The sequence below is a fragment of the Desmodus rotundus genome, chromosome 3, assembly GCF_022682495.2.
Source record: "Desmodus rotundus isolate HL8 chromosome 3, HLdesRot8A.1, whole genome shotgun sequence".
Classification (NCBI taxonomy): domain Eukaryota; kingdom Metazoa; phylum Chordata; class Mammalia; order Chiroptera; family Phyllostomidae; genus Desmodus; species Desmodus rotundus.
In genome coordinates, this window is record NC_071389.1 from 19,191,378 (window position 1) to 19,212,634 (window position 21,257).

At 37.3% G+C, this 21,257-nt stretch overlaps 1 protein-coding gene across 15 annotated transcripts in view; it reads right to left on the minus strand.

The window, feature by feature from the left end:
* PUM1 (pumilio RNA binding family member 1) overlaps positions 1-21,257 on the minus strand; it is a 117,143-nt gene that overhangs the window by 79,121 nt on the left and 16,765 nt on the right. For all 15 annotated transcript variants that reach the window (XM_024554486.3, XM_024554485.3, XM_071220864.1 and 12 more), the window contains exon 3: positions 8,913-8,981. In XM_024554486.3, coding sequence (XP_024410254.1) covers positions 8,913-8,981 — 69 coding nt within the window. The remainder of the gene's footprint in view (positions 1-8,912; positions 8,982-21,257) is intronic.

A 21,257-nucleotide genomic window follows, 5' to 3' on the forward strand; every position in this document is an offset into this window, starting at 1 on the left:
GATCATTACAATAACCTAGGCAAAAAACAGTAAGAGAAGGAACCTGTAGAAACACGGGCAAGGAAGGCGCAAACTATAGCTTAGATGCCTCTCTGTTTCCAAAGCATTAAAAAATAAAGCTATGGAATTTCAAAAGTGAAGACTCATAGCCCATTAAGACAATCAAGAATGAAGTCACTAAGAACACGTAAGCCAATCTACCACTGAATTTCTTTAAATCAGGAAACTATTCTGTAGAGTGAACTATGTGAAAAGGCTAGATGGAAACAGGATACAAATATATAAGAATATGGTGTTGCAAGTTTAAGTTTACAAGTCTAACAGTAAAGTTTTAAAGTTGTCCTGAACATCCACTGTGGGTTGCTGGGAAACAGTAAGAGCAAAAAAAAATTTTTTTAAAAAGAGGCTAGAAAAATTTGGTAGCTCTCAAATTTTAGGACAGCCACAAATTAGATAGAACTGCAAACAGTTCTTCAATTGATGATTACTGTGAAAATGCAATCTCTTCAAAGAAGCACAGGGGTTTCCCAGCATTCTTTACCTCTCCAAGAATACAATCATAGTTAACAACTCCGTCCTTGCGAAGAATCACACACAAGACACGGACCATTACTTTCATAGAGCATGCTCTTCAAAAAAAATTCAAAGTTACTGTTAGGACATAAATCTCCATGTTATTTTGTGATAAATGAACCTGGGGCAAGCTCTACAGTAATCCTTTCTTCACTACTGAATCCACTTAAAAGTTTTCTTTATACCTTCCCACTTCAAGTTACTGGACAGAGCAAATAAGAAACTTTTCTTTGCGGTCTTCATAAAACTTGATAGACTAACAGGTAAACTATGTTCAAAAAAGTGAAGAAATGCCTGGAGTGAAAAAAACCCAGGCTTTTTCTGCAAGGTACAGGGAAAAGCATGTAAGGAAAAAGAGGGCTATGTCACTCCTGCAAGCTACCTATAAATAAATGAGGTCATTTGTTTTCATACATGTACAAACTATATGGTTTGATCTATAAAAAAACCACATTCTTGTTATACTACATCTAGACTTTAATAATTACATAAATGATTCTTGTTACAGTACCTGAGAGCCCCGTGCACAAAAGATAACCCTACAGATTACTTAGGGATCTATAAAGCTCACCATAAATAAAACCATAAAAACTTCTAGATTACTTCATGATAGATCCCCAAAGAAGAAAGCAAACAGCTCAATTAAGAGAGCAGAAAAAGGTCCTTTGCCTCAAAATAGGGCCAAATATTCAAACCCATCCCCAGTCAGCCTCCAAATATTTTTAATTATTATATTGACAAGAATCTCAGTATGCCAGATATGGACAAGTTCCCCTTCTCATGCATTCCAGGAGGTGAATATTTCATAGACATGGCTACTCTATACAGGGAAGAGCAATACAGAAAATACACTACTTCTATGTGCTTTGTTATGAGAACCACAGAGTGCATTAATTCACTAAGGGACTATGAATTAAACCTTGGTGTTCTGATTCCTCATCAGTAAAAAGCAGCATATAAGAATTACACACAACATAGTTTAATACATACTTCAACAAGAAATGTAACAAAAGTAATTTCAGTTTTCTAAATACCATTATGTCTGGTCATGTGTGTGTGTGTGTATGTATATGTGTGCATATATATATATATATGTATATGTGTGTATATATGTATATATATATATACATATATATATATAAGGACATTTCCATGCCTCAGCAAATGACCCAGAGAAATTGTCCTATTGATATGGTTACAATTATATAAACAAAAGTAATTATCTAATAGTTCAAAACTATAAAAATTTGCAGAGAAGGCTGAATAAATGCCTTTCAGTTTTGCCTGTTCCTCATCCTCCCCTTCACACCCCCATATCCCTGAGGGCAAAAAAGTATTCTGAACAGAGACTAGACAATAAATATTTACTGACTTGAACTGTGGTCCCTTGAGGGAAGACAATATCAACTTCTAAAGTAAAAGAGAAGATAAAGAGGAATCCATGCTTAGAAAAAGGTATTTACTGGTATAAGATTCATTCAAAAAAATATATTAGGCAGCCACTGTTTACAAAGTACATTATAAGCTAAAGTCCCAACCTCAACAAATTTAAGTACAAACAAATAGAAAACATTTACACAAATCACCATGTACAAAATAAATTAAGGCTATAAGAATGATACAAAAACCTTGCTACTTGAATTTGCCTCCATAGCTTCTGACTGATGAGACCAAGAGAGCTTTTACACTGGAGCTGATAATTAAGGCTGGATTTTGAACAATGGGTAGACTCCAGACATGCATAAGTGAACAAAAAAATTGGGGATTTAGAGAGAGATCTGGTTTAGACAGCAGGCTCATGATTATGTTAACCCCTCTAATTCCTTTTTGCCTGGTCTATAAACGGGCATCATAATATCGAAGGACCACTGTGAAGGTTGCAACATATATGAAGTCATTAGCACAATACCTGGAAATTATATATCTCAGTATATTGCAGCTATTATTATTGGGTTGGCCAAAAAGTCCATAGTTTTTCCATAAAATAAAAGACACATTTTTCATTTTCATCAATGACTTTATTGATTTGGATATTTTGAGTATGTCGGCCATCTCCCATGTGGTATAATGCTGATTGTTCCCAATATGTTTCAATTTGATCGCTATAAACTTCGGCTGGTCTACCCGACCATGGAGCATCGTTGAGCTTTGAGAAACCTCCAGCACGAAACTTCGCAAATCACTTTCGACATATTTGCTCAGTCACAGCACCTTCTCCATACACTGCACAAATCTTTTTCATGCTTCAGTCATGTTTTACCTTTCTTGAAATAATAAAGCACAACATGCCGGAAAATGATGCATATTTTCTTCCATCTTTAATATTAAAATGGCTACACAAAAATTCACCAATTTCGTTGTTTTTTTAAATGCATGCTGATATGACAGCTGTCACGGTACAATCTAACAAAACTATTTCAAATGAAGTTAAAGACAACTAAGCGCTACTGGAACCATGTTACAGGAAAAAAAAAAAAAACTTTTTGGCCAACACAACATTTCTGAGCCTAATCAAATAAAATTTAAAGTCAATCCAACATCTTGACACTCGACCTTAGCTGGAGTCACTTGACCTTCAGACTCATTTTCCTCATGTAAAAAGAAACGGTACTAGCCCTGGCTGGTGTGACTCAGTGGATTGAGCACTGGCCTGCAAACCAAAGGGTTGCTGGTTCAGTTCCCAGTCGGGGCACATGCCTGGGTTGCGGGCCGGGTATCCCGGTGCGGGGCACATGAGAGGCAACCACTCGTTGATGTTTCTCTCCCTCTTTCTCCCTCCCTTTCCCTCTGTCTAAAAACAAATAAATGAAATCTTTTAAAAAATGGTACTAATATCTCACAAAAACTTGTTGGGAGATTCACACAGGTAATGAAATCAATGCCAAAGTGTCTTGAAAGTAAGTGTTAATGTTTTATTGTACTTTATTTAGGTGGGCTGCCTTCATATAAAGCATAGTTATGGGGATGAAAAGAATGAAAAATTTTAGCCAAAGGAGGATCAAAAGGGAGAAATTAAATGGAGACAGAGTAAGCAGTACATGGATCAGTTAGATCCGGCTTCAAAGGAGCACGGTTTACTGCATTCAAACATTCCAAGACAGCTCGACACATATGGTGGTAGGTCTGCCTAGTCTGCTCAGTACAGGACAGAGACAGATACTGGAGTGAGTGGGGTTCCACACAGGTCTCAAAGTGACAGACAGAATTGGGAAGCAGGTTCCAAATGTCATTTGCATCCACAAGAATAAATGTTATCTTATTCTTCAAGATGCCCAATCCCAATCCCAAAACTGTTATGAGATCCCAAGAACTTTCCCAAATAAGACTCATAAAGAGGTCACTTCAATCCTAACACACAGTCATTAATCTAATACAGGAAAGTTATTAACTAGGATCGCATTCCTCCAGGTCCCTTGGCCAGGCTTACTATGTTTTCTCTAAAGTAAACATTTAATTTTAATAGCAAGATGTTGAAAATGCCCAACAACCAAATGGTATTAATACAAAGTTATGGGACTAGGCAGCTCTTACCATTCCAATTAGTACTCAAAAGCTACATATTGGAACAAAAGGGATTTGTTACACTACTTGGTCAGATATTTTCCTATTAATGTACCACAAGGCAATTATTAATCTTTCCTCCCATCTGCAACAAATGTTGCATGATCTTGCTGGCAGACAATATATCTCCTTTCCAAAATTCCATTTTTGGAGTCAACTTACTTCCTCTCATCAGACTATAATTGCAAGGAATTGTCAGTATGAGGCAGGGCTGCAGATCCTTAGAATTACTTTTAGCTAACCCGAAGCCTCCAATTCTATGATGGAAAGATGTAGGGGAAAAAAATTTAACAGACTTGGTATCCACATTAGGCTCCCCCTTGCCTTGATTTCAGAATTACCAACCCACAAGCCCTAATGGATAGACCCTTCAATGTCTTAGGCACTGCAGAACTTTACATTAGAGAACCCAATGGAAAGTTATGGAACCTGAGAGCAAAGTCACTTAAAAAGGCATCTTTTAGATACCCTAATGCAATGCCCTAGCAAAAGCAGAACTACCTCTGTTTTCTATATTTATAAAGATAAAATTATGGGCAAAAATCCAAGAATCTTAGACTTGAAAAGATCCTAGGAAATTATCCAGCCCTACTTTGTCTTACAAATGGAAAAAACGTAGTCGAAACAAGATGAATGTCTGAGCCCAGACTGGAAGCTGTGGCTTCAAAGTTCTGGTCCAGTGAGAGCTCTCTCTCACCACATTACACCCTTCTTAGGGTTACCAGCTCTCCAAATCACTGTCACATTCCCCCCTCTACAAGCCATTCTGCTGTCTCACACTTACGGATAGAATTCCCATGAAATGTCTGATGAGAGCCTGAAACTGTATTTTAACTATATCTCACCTTATTCTACTTCCTGGGAACGTGTTAGGATTCACTATTACTCCACATACAGAGGCCCTTTTCGAATTTCCCTCCTCAGGTATACAAACTTGTCCATCACCAAGGGTAAGTTTCTCTGTGCTCAGTTGTCTAAGACAAACATGAAGGGCCACCTCTAAATGCATTCGTTTAGTCCGAAAATAATTACTACTATCTTAACTTTCCTGAAAGTTATCAAATTTACCACATACAGAACATTAAGTAATTTTGAAAAGAAAAAAAAGTTTTTTAAAAGTTAGAAAATCAATTATGCAGAATAAAGCGCCTTTTCTGTCAAAGAGTCTCAAAGTACTTTCCAATTAGAACCCCTCTCCTCTTTTGGAAACCTACCCCTTTTAGGGTGTGAACAGTAAAAATGCGGCCCTCCTACAGGTGGAGCAACCAAATCAATGTAGAAACACTCCTACAGGTGGAGCAACCAAATCAATGTAGAAACAGAGCTCGAAACCCAAGGTCAGTGAGCCTTCCTCAGTACTACAAAGATACATTCTTGAATACTCAACTACCAGACTAATCTTTTCATATGTAAATAAAGAAGCTGCTCAAATATGTGCCTTTAAATTGTCCAGAACTTGAACTCTAAGCTGAATGAAGGTAGTGGATGAAATACTTGAAAATAATTCGTAGCCCAAACTCTGAGACATTTTCCTATCTTCCTTCTTATTTGACTTTCTCGAAAAGGCGGCAAGCACTTGTACTCTTGAGTCCTTCAGCTAAGAATTGTACTTCAGACGACCAGCAAGATTTGAAGGTGATGTTTTTAAGAAGCCATTTCCTTAGCAAGATTTCTACTAAGACAGTCAATAAATCTTGCAAAGTAACACCAACAGTTTAGTAGTGGCGATGAAAAAATGTAACAAGAGCCAAGCGGCCTGAATGTTACTAGAGATCAATTACTTTTAATGTGGCCAATTCTCTTTGAATTCTAAAGATCCATACATTCTCAAACATAGGTATTGTTTACTCTAATGAGGTGCCCCTTCCTTCTTCACCCCAAAATACAAATACAAATAAAAATAACTGCAGCAAAAATATACCATGCCTGGCTTAAAAGTCCACACAATTTACTCGAAACTTTAGTGTTTATATTGGTGAAGGCTATGTCTATACACATCCCTCCCAGAGATGTGTTACTGCTTAAAGAAAGGGAAATTTAATGAAGTTTAACCAGAAGTTGTACATTTTTTAATTTTTATTAAAAAAGCTTATTTTCATTTCTCTTGTAGGCCAATCTCCCTTTTATCACTAGGAAAAAAACAAACAAACCAACATTCTCCCAACATGTACCTACACGAACCCTAACTACACTAGAAGATGACTCCCAAGTCTTGCACCTCCCTCCATTCAAGTAATCACAAACTAGTCCTGCCAATACTGATGACTCCATTTCCTAAACTCAAATCATACGTACAAAACATGGTGCACTCTTTCTGCATTTGCTTTCTGCATAGCTGCGGGAAGAAAGTTCCTTGAGTATGGAAATTTCACTCCCTACAGTTTGTCCCTTTTGTGCACAGAAAATGGTTACGCTTTCAAAAACATAACTTCAGTAAGTAACTGTATTTTGAGAAGTGTATTAAGTATTTTTTAATCCTCCCCAAAATCAATTTTCATAAAGCTTACTAAAATGAGATTTTTACCATGAATCAGCTTGTAAGTACTGGCTTAGTATATTCTAAGGGTACGAGGTTTGGAGAGGAAGCCAGGTCAGAATCCCTGCTCCACCATTTACTAGCTATGTGACCTTCTGCAAATTAATTCATTTCTATTGGCCTTCTTACTTTTATGCATAATAGCACTATCCTGATAGGGTTACTGACGAAATAATGCATGTAAACCCCTTAGCGTCTGCCTCATAAATGGTCAGCAAATAGTAGTTTTAATTACTTGGTGAATAAATAATTAGGAAAGAAGTAAGAATGACACTGTATTACTGTTGTACTTTTGGATAGAAACTACTTTGTTTAATTAGTTACTATGTTTACATAGAGGTCTGAGGAGTTCTTTATATATTATCAAAAATGGCATTTCTAGCCCTGGCTGGTGTGGCTCAGTGGATTGAGTGCCAGCCTGCGAACCAAAGGATCACTGATTTGATTCCCAGTCAGGGCACACGCCTGGGCTGTAGGCCAGGTCCCCACTAGGGGGCGTGCAAGAGGCAACCACACATTGCTGTTTCTCTTCTCTCCTCCCTCCTTTCCCCTCTCTCTAAAAATAAATAAATAAAATGTCTTTAAAAAATGGCATTACTAACAAAAATGAAGATGAAGATTGGAGACCTTGAAAACAAGCATTTTGGGAGAAAAAATTTTTTTTAAATATTTTGCTGTCATTTAAACAAAACTCACATTCTAGTCAATTCTGTTCACAATCTGTTACAGACTATGAAGTCCTGATTACAAAACAGCAACAAGGCACTGTTTTTATTTTGTGTCATTAATTTTAAAAACCTGGGATTATATTTTTGGTAGAGTGGACCAGGTCAGAATCACAGACGTGGAAAATAAATGGGGTTTCTCCATCTACATGTATTATCAGACACATCTGTTAACTTTCTATTCAAATGATGCTCCAGAAGGTAATATATAAAACCTTGTACACCTAATAACCACACAGGTTTATTGATGTGCACTGTTTCAATGATATTAGGCAGACACAGGAAACACAATCACGCCTACCAATCTTCTCTTACAGCTCTAGAAGAAAAAACAGTAACAGACCAAAAACCCATGAACCTAAGATGATAGGACACTGGACTCTGACCACAAAAGGATTCAGAAAAGTTGGAAACAAATCTTATAACAAAGGAAGCAAGAATCTCAGGACCAAAGAGTTTAACTATTTAATATCTAACCACAAGGTAAGTCTACAAATATTTCTTATAAATCAGGAAAGAAATTTTCTTAATTTTGAATCCTCAGAACCTAGCACAGTGCCTGGATCACAGAATACTGGCTGAATCAAACAACAAAAATATTGAATGACTGGTATTAAAAGAATTCAGAATATAGCTATTATCTCTTCATTTAAAACATTAAAATAGATGTGGGAAATTTTAAATATTAGATACACAAAAAATAAAACAAGGAAAAAAAAACCCTACAGTAACTCTCTAGAACAAGAGACTCACAAGCCAATGCTCCCAGTTTATGAATCTATAACATCTTTAGCAATTCAAATTGCATGTTCTACCTTATCACCAATACATTCTTATTGTCAACAACTAGAATCACGAGAAGTTGACTGTACTTCATCTACACTCCCCTTTCTTTTAGAAGTATAGCAATCTTCCCTATCAAGTGTAATGGATGATAGCAAACATTGTTTTTGCAAATTTTAAACATTACGAACCAAAATTCTTGGGTCTGAATTCTATGTAAATAAGGGATGACTGGCTCAGGCCTCTACTTCCAGAATTATTTTATCAGAAACCTAACAACTTCCTCTTCACAATGGAGCTCTAAACAACTTCCTCAAAAATGGCACTACTCTATAAATAGGTTATCAACACATTCTGATTAGCAACCAATCTAAGTCTCCCTTCCACAAGCAACTAGAATATGAAGCAAAGGTAAGGACATTGGTACATATAAAATTAAATTATTTTGTAAAACTGTAACACCTCAATTTACAACTGACTGGTTAACATTCAGTAATTTGTGCTCATATTTTGGTTGCTTTGTTTTGTTTTTAAGACTTTAAGCTAAGGTTAGCATTCTTATAATGAGATCATTTTGACAAAATTCTGCAACATTTGATTCCTATCATGAGGAATGGCAACAAGGAAAAGCAAGCACATACTTCTGGAGACTAGATTCGGACACATCTGATGAAAGACAGCTCCAACCTTCCCTTAAAAACAGGCCCACTGTTCTGACACACCAGTTCACTTACCTCTCCCATCGCTCTTCCCTCCAGAGCAAGTGCTTGAAAATCATGATTCAGTTCATCCATAGAACGTACCTATTGTTCAGAATAGAGTAGGGGAAAGTTTCAAGTTAGCCTCTCAAATTTTATATACATATTACACACAATTGAAAAGCTTTTCTATGTTGACTTTCAGATATTGACAAAGACAATAACAATTTTCAAGTGACTGAGATTAAACGTTCACTTACCTTTAACCATCAGGGTTCAGCAAACACCCCTGCTTTCTCCCCTCCCCTTCCCTTCCCTTTTGCTTTCAAACATGAAAAGCACATAATCCAAAAAAAAAGAAAAATCAAATTATATCACATGAAAATTATGTTATCTATTTTTCATACATTTTAATCTAATAGGCAAAAACCAACATACTGAATGGCAATTTCACATGAAGATGACTATGTAACCTAAACCTGGCTGCTGAGTCAGAGTTGGTGGGTTGGTGGTGGAGGTGGGGGTGAGAGAAAGAGAGAGAAACACTGATTTGTTGTTCAACTTATTTATGCATTCACTGGTTGATTCTTGTATGTGCCCTGACTGGGGATTGAACTCACAACCTTGGCATATTGGGATGATGTTCTAACCAACTGAGCTACCCGGCCAGGGCCAAACCAGTATTTCTTTTGAAAACCTCAGGGAAAGGTGCTGCAAATTTTATAATAGAGTACCCCAACATTTCTCCATACTGGAAGATCTTGGGGAGACTGCTAGAATTTCAAAATCAGAGGGGACAAAAATAGCACATTACCGCAAGAATTCCTTACTTTACCTGTCATTAAATGTACTACCCATATTGTAACAATCTTTCCAGACTTCAAATTAACTCATCCCCACCATCATTACCACAAGGTAATGTTAAGATCAGGGCTGCAATATGAAGTAGATTACTCAAAACAAACAAAATTCAAAAACACTTTGTGGTCCAATGGTCTGCTGCTCCTCTTGGATATGATCAGCAAGCCACCTCTGCTGCCTTAGGTCAGAGTACAGTCCCTTGTTCATTACAGAGGAAGGCTATTCTCACCCTGTCTGGGTAGCTCAGTTGGTTAGAGCAGCATCTCAATATGCCAAGTTTGCAGGTTCGATCCTCAGTCGGAACACATACAAGAAACAACCAATGAATGCATAAATAAATCAAACAAATCTATCTATCTATGTCCTCATCTCTCTCTAAAAATCAATTTTAAAAAAGGGGGAAGGCTATTACGCCTGAGAAAGACTGCTGCCTGCCTGAAGCAGGACTCTCTCAAACCCCCTCATCTGATCAGTACCACCTCCCAACACAGGTATACAGTTATTAGCAATGGGCAAATGCAAAGAAGGTCAAGCTAGGGCCAGGCAGGGAGAGGAAAGAGTATGGAAAGCATGAACCACAATGTAGCTTGGGGAACCAATTTAAGGGTTTATTAACATGCTACTTGTATATCACCCAATAGTCTTAATGTAACTGAACTGACATGACATAAAAATACAGTTGCATTGCTTTAAATCACATTATTTTCAAAACTCAGAGCTCAAACTATGCTACAAATGACACATTGTGTCACTAACATATAAAACAGCTTCAGGATACTTGCTAGAAATATAAGTTTATAAAATTCAAAATGACTCTAAAATTCAGCTATGAGAACAAAACAGAGACAAGGCTTGTTATTGTGGTAAAAGTTTGAAAAGACCTTGAAAGAGAAGTTATGACCACAATGTAAAGTGTTTATTTAGGTAAGCACACTGAGTAAGCTCCTAAACTACATGTAGCAAAAACAAAGGGGTGTGTGAGGATGAGGACAGGGTGTTAGCTGGGAACCCTACATATGTTAGATGAAATCATTCTGAGCCTTCAGGTCAGAATTAACATTTACAAACATGTAAATCAAATGCATAAAGCACTGTATCTTGCCTCTTTCTGTGGAACCTAATCGTAAATTTAACTAGAGCTAGGTATTTCTTCCAAAAGTCTACAAATAGTTTTAACCAAGAACATTGGAAATTCTATTTACTATTTTCCAAGGAAAATGTAGGAGGAGTAAGCAAAGACAGAACAAGAATATGCATATTTATACGTAGTCATCAAAACTTAAGTGACATTTCCCATTTGAGAGATTAGAAAACAGCCTCAGAGAAATAAATGACTTCCCTAACCACTGTTAAGTAGGAATTAGGACTTAAATGGCATTGCTAGGGTCTAAATCCAGGTCTTCCAATATAAAGAGCAAGGTCCTTTCTACATCACCAAGCTGCCTCGGTGGCCACAGGAAGTTTCCACCCCCAGATAAAACTGCCTGTTTCTGCGGCAGGCTCTGATGAGCATGCTCCTTCCGTCCTGTCTTTGCTTTCCACTGTATCTTCCCCTACCTTCAAAATATGTCCGTCCTCCCCTTGTAGCAATTTCCACTATTCCACCTTCCCACCCATCACTCTCTCTCATCACTTACTTGCTCACTAGCTCACCCTCTCAGGCCTCCTCTCACTCTTTAGCTCTCTCTTCACCTCCAGCCCTCCCTCTGGTCCCAGTGTCTCCCTCTGCCTCACCTACCTTTTGTCCTACCCTCCTACCTCCTGTAGAGGACTTCTGAGAAAGCAGCCTCGCTTTGTGAAGTTTTTGCTAGTCCAGAAACTCTATTTTAAACCATTTTGTCCATGGCTGACTACACCAAAAAAATCATTCTCACAAAACTGTTTTTAGCTAGTAAGGAACTTATTGTTTAAAATGAGAGCTACACCTGGCATGGTCATCAATACCAGGCAGACTCTCCAGACAAAGTTCTTCCTAAAAAATAAAAACAATCACCAGAAGATGATCAGGCATCAAGAGAAATCAAAGAATGAAGACATAGAAATGTAAAAAGTATTACAGGCAGGTAATACAAAGCCTTTTCTATTATAAAGGAGAAAAGCTGGCTGTAAATTATAATCAGAGTAAATGCTCCCATCAAGACAACAATATTTTCAAGTTCTTGTATTTAAACTCCCCTTTCTCTAGAATTCAACTTGAGTGGCCAATGTTAATTTCAACTACTACTTACTATTTCTTTTAATTTTGCTAAACGTCTCTTAGACTCCCTTGCACTAACTAATCTTTATCTATCTCTGTTGGTTTCACAAAATTATTTCCTATTTTTCTCTTTGGGCTACATGACAGGAATGTAACTTTCTCATGCCCGTGCAGGACTTTCTCTACTGCTGCCCTTCCCCATAGAGGCATCTCCTGCTCCCTTCATTAAAGAGTCAAAGCAAGATGCCACTTCAGTGCCTGACCTACCTCGATACTCTTCTCTTCATCCCTCCCAATGATACCATCCACGTACATGACCTGTGCTTCTGAGTTTCCCTGCCATTTCCCAGATCCCAGAAATTTCTTTTGTAAGCCTTCTAACAGGATTCTTCCTAATGAGAACCATAATTTAGCAAATTAAGTTGGTGCTTTACCATATAGGAAATTATAAAATCAAAAGATAAACCCAGAACAATTCATCACATTTGGAAAATAAAACATTAAGCAAAAACATCACAAACCTTTATTTTGAGAATCATATTCTAAAGTGCCTACCCTACCCATTACTCCTGGAGAAGCCCTACTTACCACACCCAGTGTCCCATATACACTTATCAGAATCACCTATGAGCCCTGGCTGGTGTGGCTCAGTGGACTGAGCACCGACGAAGGGTCACCAGTTCGATTCCCAGTCAAGGCATATACCTGGGTTGTGGGCCAGATCCCCAGTTGGGGGTATGCAAGAGGCAACCGGTCCAATTATTTCTCACACATACATGTTTCTCTCCCTTTCTTTCTCCCTCCCTTTCCCTCTCTCTAAAAAGACTGTACTCTGTTGTGTATAATGTGCCCTCATGTATAATGCACACCTATGTTTTTAGCCCAAACTTTCAGGGAAAAAAATCTTTAATTTTTAAATTCAATTTCTACTTATTTATATTTAGATACTTCCTTTTTGTATTATAATGGAATTTTAGCTTTTACTTTTGAAGTCATTATGGTACAAGAAATTTTATGTTAACAAACAATTACAAAACACAAGAACAGGTACAAGGTATTTCAGGTACAACCCACGTATAACACGCACCCTTATTTTTCCCTCAAAAATTTGGGCAAAAAAGTGCACATTATACACAGCAAAACATGGTAAATAAAATCTTTTTTTAAAAAAAAGAATCACCAATGAATGATACATACTTCAGTTTCACATATGTAAAATTGAGATAACCAGCTACTTTTACAATTTTGATATAATGATTAAATGAAACAAAATGTCCAATTTAGTAGACACTTACTCAACTGTATCCACCTCAAAGATGATTCTCTTTAGGCTACTGAAATACCTCCCCCACACATTCATCCCTTCTTTCCCCACCCTCAATTAGTACAGGGCATGCTTTGCTTATTCCTGGGTGGGGGAGGGAGGCAGGGTTGGGAGCAGCAGGAGACTCCATTTTGGCATTTTCATAATCAATATATTAGAAGTATATAGATATGTGAACATGTAACTTATTTACTACAAGTTAGCATTTCAAAGTACATCCATTTCCCGCAATTCCCAGCTAAATAATCAATTCAGAGAATCCTCCATTCTTTATTCTCATCCATTCCTAAACTTAAAAAAATCACCACTAGCTCAAGTCTATGTTCTTTCAGTTCTCATTTTGTTAAAAAGAATCTCAGTAATATGTCACCTAAAATTCCTTCATTCCGTGACTTGCATACCACTATGGTCTCCTGATTCTCCTCCTACCTCTGTATTTAGACTTTTGTTTCTCTTTTTGCCAGCCAACATTACAGTCAAATAAAAAGAACTGAAACTCAGACTTAGGCACAAAGGAATCCAAATGTAAGAAGGTAACGATCTGGCCCTGGCCGGTGTGGCTCAGTTGGTTGAGCATCACCCTGCAAAGCAGAAGGTCATCAGTTTGATTCTCAGTCAGGGCACGTGCCTGGGGTTGCGGGATCTGTTCCCAACTGGGCGTGTTACAGGCAACCCTCTCTTTCTCTCCCCCTTTCCCTCTCTCTAAAAATAAATAAATAAAATCTTTTAAAAATGTAAAGAAGTTAATGATCCAAATACTTTATTGAATTATAGTTTATCAGTTTTTCAAGCAGATATTGAACATTAAACCTCAAAGAACAAAATAAAGCAGATACCATGGTAAGCCATCCAGAATAAAAGATCTAAAAAAGACAAAGCTTGAACAGCATTCCAGTTCAGTTCTTGCTCGGCCTCTCTTTGCTAGCATTCCTGTCCTTGGATTACTGTCCTGTAACTGCTCACTGTGTCTTTACAATGAATGTCCCCTTAGTTGAGCCAGTTAAACCAGTTCTCTGTTGCTTATACAGAAGAACCAAACTCGGACTCAAGGTTATCACTGAACTGGTACTTATTCAACAACACTGAAGTTCATATTTTAAGAGTAACTCAGAGCTATATACTACATTTGAAAAAATAAAATTCAACAAATCAACATTTTAAAAAGTATTTTCTATAGCAAACAAGTTTCAAGACCCCTGCCTAAAGAAAGGGAAACTTCGGGATTCCCACAGCCTCTGGACACAAACAACTATACCAGAAGTATTCCCCTACTACATGGTAAAAAAACAAAACACTTAAGCTGACCAAATCAGATTTCTCTCTTATTTGAGCCAGATAGCAATGGAAAAATAAAGTGAAATTTCCTAAAGACTTGGCAGCTGTGGCTGTCATTCTGGGTCAGGTATGGCCTGGTGAAGAAGCAGAAGACCATGATCAACATAGAGAAGAGGGAATAATGCACTGAAAAAAGCAGACAAGAGACTGTGGAAACAGAAAGCCTCCCAGTGCTCTGGGGTTCGGAGAGAATCCCTAGTCTTCAATTTAATGCCCTGAGTTTTTGCTAACTAGAGTAAATTTCTATACCTTGAGACTGAAGCTGCCTTTACTCGAGTATTTATTTCCTCAACCACTGAATCGAAATTGTCGGGTGCTTTTCTCCTCCACAACTACCTTTCTTTGTTCTCCGGGAGATTTTCTGCACAGGCAAGCCTAGATCATGATGGCTCCATTTCACAAACGTAGACTCAGAACAATATAAGCAGAAGAGTTGGTGCCAAGAACCATTACAGGAAGGAGATACCAGTGAGAAAAAACCAGTCAAAAGTAAAAGAAATGTGAGCAATGAGAAGACGAAATGCAATATGAGAATTACCCTAATTTGAATTTAATCATTAAGGGGGGGAAACCTAGTACGCCTGTAGCACTGCATCTTCTGCTTCTCTATACATTTGTATTATAAACAACAACAAAAATCACTGAGGCTTACTTCATGCCAGTCCCCTTTGTAAGTCTCCGTATTAAGTCTCCTTTTTAAAAAGATTTTATTTACTTTTAAGAGAGAAGGGAAGGGAAGGAGAAAGAGAGGGAGAGAAACATCAATGTGTGATTTCCTCTCATGTGCCCCCCCACTGGGGACCTGGCCCACAACCCAGGCATGTGCCCTGACTGGGAATCAAACCAGCCACCTTTTGGTTCAAAGGCCTGTGCTGAATCCACTGAGCCACACCAGCCAGGGCCCTATTAATTCTTTATATGCTTTATCATGATCGCCTTCATAGTCTTAAGGATCTGAAAATGCAAGTGGCTCTTATCCCTATTTTGTAAGAAAAGCAAAAAGTTATTACACTACTCAATTAAAATGTAAAAAAATCATCATTCTTCTTGATTACTGGAGGGAAAAGAACAAAAAGCTTCTCTTCTGGCTTAAGTGGCTGCAAACTCTACTACATTATCTTATTTATGAATCTTCCCTTCTCTGTCAGTAACAACACTAAATACCAGCATTTGCTGAGTTTCAAGGCACTGTCCTGCCAGACTGTCATTATTCCATTTTGTCATGGGAAAACCAAGGTTCAAAGAAGTGATTTGTCCAAATTCATATATATAGCTGATAAAGACCAGAAGTGGAAGTCAAATTCAGGTCTATATACCCTTTACTACTTCTCTGTTCTCATCACAGGCAGGCATAAAGCTCTACCACACCTGGGTTAAACAGCTGTCATTCCAGATCACTAAACTATCCTTATACTCTATTCCATGAAAGGGGCAGGGAGGGGATGAAGTCACCACAGCAGCCAGAATCTGGCTACACTTCCAATTTTTTATTTATCATTAGAATTGCTACTGCCATGTGCACTTCCTCGCAGGGGGTTTCCCCTCCCTACCCCCCCACCCCCGCCCAGGTCTGTTACCTTTACCTTTTCTCTTTCCTAAGCTCCAAGGGCTCTTCTTTTGCTTCTGTAATTTGTCTCCTGAGTCATTTTGTTCTACAGCTCATTTCTTCTACCCCTGTGACTTTCTGAATAAACTCCTTTATTTAAAAAACAACTGCTACTGCCTTTAGCAATTAAAGTAAATATGTACTATGAAAGTTACAGATTATCTAACGTGTGGATGGCATTCTGCTAGGATGGCTAATAGACCCAAGTAATAAACCATAATTAAATCATCAATTTTGCTACCAGACTAGCACACTATATACACTTCATGTAAAAATCTCAGCGCTTGAGACATAAAAGAAACAATTTAGAAAGTCAAACGTATTTTCAAAATAAGTTAATAAACCTATGTACTAGTGACCTTTATATACAAAAATCTCACCATTGCTGGTTCTGACAGCTTTTTTCCCTTAATTTCACCAATCATGATCAAACTAAAATCAATAATGAGAACAAGGCCATTTTAACTAGAAAGAGAAACTGTTTTAATTGACAGCAAAGAACCAAATAAAAGATGTAAAACTCAAGCTAATGATAAATCTTATCTCTGCTTGTCTGGAAAATACTACATAATAGCCATCTAGCTGAAGGGCATATTCTTGACTTCCAAAAGAACTAATTCCAAAAACATGAGATTCCTATACAACTATATAGAAGATCATTTTTTTTTTAAGATTTTATTTGTTTTTTTAGAGAGAGGGGAAGGGAAGGAGAAAGAGAGAGAGAGAAACATCAATGTGTAGTAGCCTCTCACACGCCCCACACCAGGGACATGGCCCACAACCCAGGCATGTGCCCTGACTGGGAACCGAACCAGCGACCCTTTAGTTCACAGGCTGGCAATCAATCCACTGAGCCACACCAGCCAGGGCCAGAAGATCATATTTATATTTTAAAAAATGGTTATTTGCACATGGAGAACACATCAAAGGGTCTTCATTAGTAGTAAAAAGTTTCATTCTGAAATACCAATCTCAACAGATGACCTATAGGAAAAGGGGAAAAAAAATTTTAAATGTTCATCCAAAAGTTCTTAAATCAGGTATAGTAAATCTGAAAATATCAGGCTATTTTCAAAAAATGAAATGAAATTTAATGTTATTTGCCATCTATGGAACCAGGAACAATCTTATTAGCAGAGTGTAAGAATCTAGGTAAGTAATGTGAGAGTAACAAATATTCATCCACAAATAAAGGCACAGAATGGGCTTTTCCAAAGTTTGCTAATATTAAATTTGTTGGGATTCACTTGTCATCTTGTGTTCACTAATGGACATGTAATAGTAGGCAGCACAGCTTTATAAGAATTTCTACCCCAAGAACAGTTTGTGAAAGAAAACAAATCATGCGCCTCCACAGCCATTGATATAAATTTACAAATAAGACAGTGAATATTTTTTAATAGATGTACAACTCAGACCACAAGCGAAAATGACAAATCTGAAAAACAAGTTCAGAGGAAAAACTATCAGCCACAAGGCACGTCTACAGTGCAGTCTCTGTGGATTGGGGTGCGGACCGGGGCAGGGCAAGGGGAGGTGGCACATACAGGAAGACTAACTTGCTCTCCCTTTTTGACGGACCGGGAGTTGGAGAAATGCAGATTAAGGTCCAAAGACCATGTACACACGCCTTACTGCTCTCTCCTCAAATAGCAAAAATGTACTTTTATCAATAGTGTCATGGTATTTTTGTCTTTATCTCCATAAAAGTAATCCCCATAGTATTAAAAACATGACAGGAATTACATACAAATATTTGTAATATGAAAAATTACCCTTAGTCTTAGGAATGATAAAATAGCAGAAATGGAACTTCTACAGCCAGCTTCTTTGAAATGGTTCTTATCCTGCTTAAAAGAGTAACACTTAGTCATCCTTTTCCAATCTTTTCAATAAGAAATGGCAACATGCACCAAGTTTTATAAGTGTTCATGCCCTTTGACCCAGTTAATTCCACTTCTACAAATTTAGCCTAAACAACAGAAATATGGTCAAAGATTTGCTAACAAAAGATCTTCAACTTGGCATTGTAAAAGGAAAAGTGGAAAAAGTTTAAATGTAACAGAAATTATTAAATACAGCATGTATTCATTTATAAAATTTTATGCAGCTATTTAAAACGTTTTTTTTCAATGGCTAAACAGAGGAAAATATTTATGTTTAAGGATTCTAAAGTAGACTACAAACCTGTATACATATAAAGATACGTATGTATTTCCACACAGTGATATACACAAAATAAGACTGGAAGGTAATATACTCAAATGTTAACTTAAAAAATTTTTTAGTTTCTACATTCTCTATAATGCCTATGAAAAAAATCAGCTGAAAATAAATTCAACATCTATTAAGTTTCAAAATATTAATACCTTTCAAACCAATAACCCTCTTCTAGAAACATCTTAAATACCAAAATAAAAATAAGCTTTATAAGCAAAGGTGCTCACTGCATAAACATTTTTAATAGTAAGAAATGGGGAGAGGGACAGGATATCCAACAGTGAATTAAAAGGCCAGCTATGGTTTATCTAGAAGCAGTCTCCGTAAGGACAGCACTGTGAAAAAGAGAAACAGCATGAGCCTTCTATGCCATACATAATAACTGTTATAATTAACAAGTGCTTAATGACTATGTCCTAGGTAGCAATGTGCATTACTTACTTCTCAAACTATGAAAAATTCCTAATTATCCTCCTTGCCCCCCCCCATTTTTATAGTGGAGGAAACTAAAGCAGAGAAAGATTAAATAACTTGTCCAAAGTTACACAGGCAGACTAACTCCAGAGTCTGACTCTTTACCAATGTCCTATATTGGGAATGAAAATGTTTGGGTACTCCAACTGTGTAGGCAAAATAGACCAAAGATCCATCTAGATCAAACAAACCTGCACTAGATAAAAGCCTGCTAGAAACCCTGAGGTGGAGAAGGAGCTGTGCATATTACCCCGCCAGCCAGCTGCATTATCTGAAGCTAAACCAACAGTCCACATAGCCCATCTGTGGCCACAGCTCTAGGACTCTTCTCTATTAATTCAAGGATGATCGAAGGAAATAAATCATGAAACTATAGGGAGAAAACTGCTTAACCAGGGAACAGAAATTTCACCCTAAAAACATAAGAGAGGGAGTTCTGAAACTGATTTACCTATTGAAAGAGAACAAATATAGATATATATATACAAAAATTCCTAGAGAAATTAAAACCCACAAGGCAGTATAGAGTTGTAAACCAGCCCTGGCCCAAGTGGCTCAATTGGTTGTATCATCCTCCCTTGGAAAGAAGATTCCCAGTCAGAGCACACACCTGGGTTGCAGGTTCTCTCTCTCTCTTTTTCTCCCTCCCTTCCCCTCTCTAAAATAAATAAATAAATAAATAAATAAATAAATCTTTTTTAAAAATAATAAACAATGGCTTTTAGGTCATTTTGAATTCTAAAAACAATAAATTCTCACCGTAAACATTTTGGAAAGTAGAGAAAAGTACAAAATGTTGATAAAAGCTATTGAGAAAATTAAGCAGGGAATCAGGACAAAACTGCAAATTTTTTTTAGATCTTATTTACTTATTTTAGAGAGAGGGGAGAAAGAGAGAAATATCTATGTGCAAGAAACACATAGATCAGTTGCCTCTCACACACCACCAACCAGGGACCTGGCCCACAACCCAGGCATGTGCCCAGACCAGGAATCGAATCAGTGACCTCTCGGTTCACAGGACAGCACCCAATCCACTCAGCCACACCAGCAGGGCCAAAACTTCACTTTAAATAATGTTCATGGAAGGCCTCACTAAGGAAGGTAACATTTATAAAATGGAAGGAGGTGAGAGAGCAACTTTTATAATTACCTGAGAGAGGAACATTCAAGTCAAAACCTTGGGTGGTAGGGCATGCTTGTTTTTCTCTAACAGTTCCTTTAATATTCCAAATGCCATTCAAATACAATAATTAAAAGTCTAGGCCTAGGGAGAAAGCAGACCAGCACTTGTTGCTGGGGGAAATTAAAAAGGGCCGATGAGTCCTGGCTGGTATGGCTCAGTGGACTGAGTGCCTGCCCACAAACAAAAGGGTCAAGGGCAGCTGATTCGATTCCCAGTCAGGGAACATGCCTGAGTTGCAGGCCAGGTCCCCAGTAGGGGGCACGCAAGAGGCAACAACACATTGATGTTCCCCTCCCTCTCTTTCTCCCTTCCCCTCTCTTAAAAAAAAAAAAGTCGATGAAACTTTTGGAGAAAATGGGATTATCATCTTGATTTTAGTGGTTACCACAAGAGAATATTTTAATGTCAAAACTTATCAAATTATACATTTAAAATGTGTGCATTTCATTAAAGTCAATTACACTTTAATAAAGATACTTTTTAAAATTCGAGCCCTACAGTAAGAATAAGTACAACAATAAAACAAATGAGTCAAGACAGATCCACATACATAAGAAGGCTTAATTTATTATAAAGGAGGTCTTTTCAAATCAATAAATGGTACTAGGATCACTAGTTACCCAACTGAGAAAAGTAAAATTACATTATAACTTCTCACATATATGATATATAGAAATGAACTCCAAATGAATTAAAAATGAAAATATAAAAATAGAACTATAAAAATATTACAAGAAACAGGAGCTTGGGTGACGGATGACTTCTGAACATAAAGAAGCAAAAAGCAAAAGACCAACACTTACGATAATACATTTTAAACTCTGAATTGCAAAAGACAGAGTAAACAAAGTTAAAAGACATTTAAAAGCAATATATCAATCAAGGAAAATAATATATGAGGTCTGTCCGGGAAAAGTACAACCACTGTTAATATAATGAGAACATTTGCCCAACATCATGTAACCTGGCAGCCAAGGAAAGTAAACTGGAATGTTCATACGTGAACGATAACAACTTCACTGCACTAGTCCGTGGGGGCAGCAGACACCCTTGACTAAGTATGTGTACTGTGTAGCTGTTGTATTCAAAATGACTAAGTGAGTAGAGCTACGAATCTACATCAAATTTTATGGTAAGCTTGAACATTTATCCATGGAAATTATTTGATGACTCAGAGG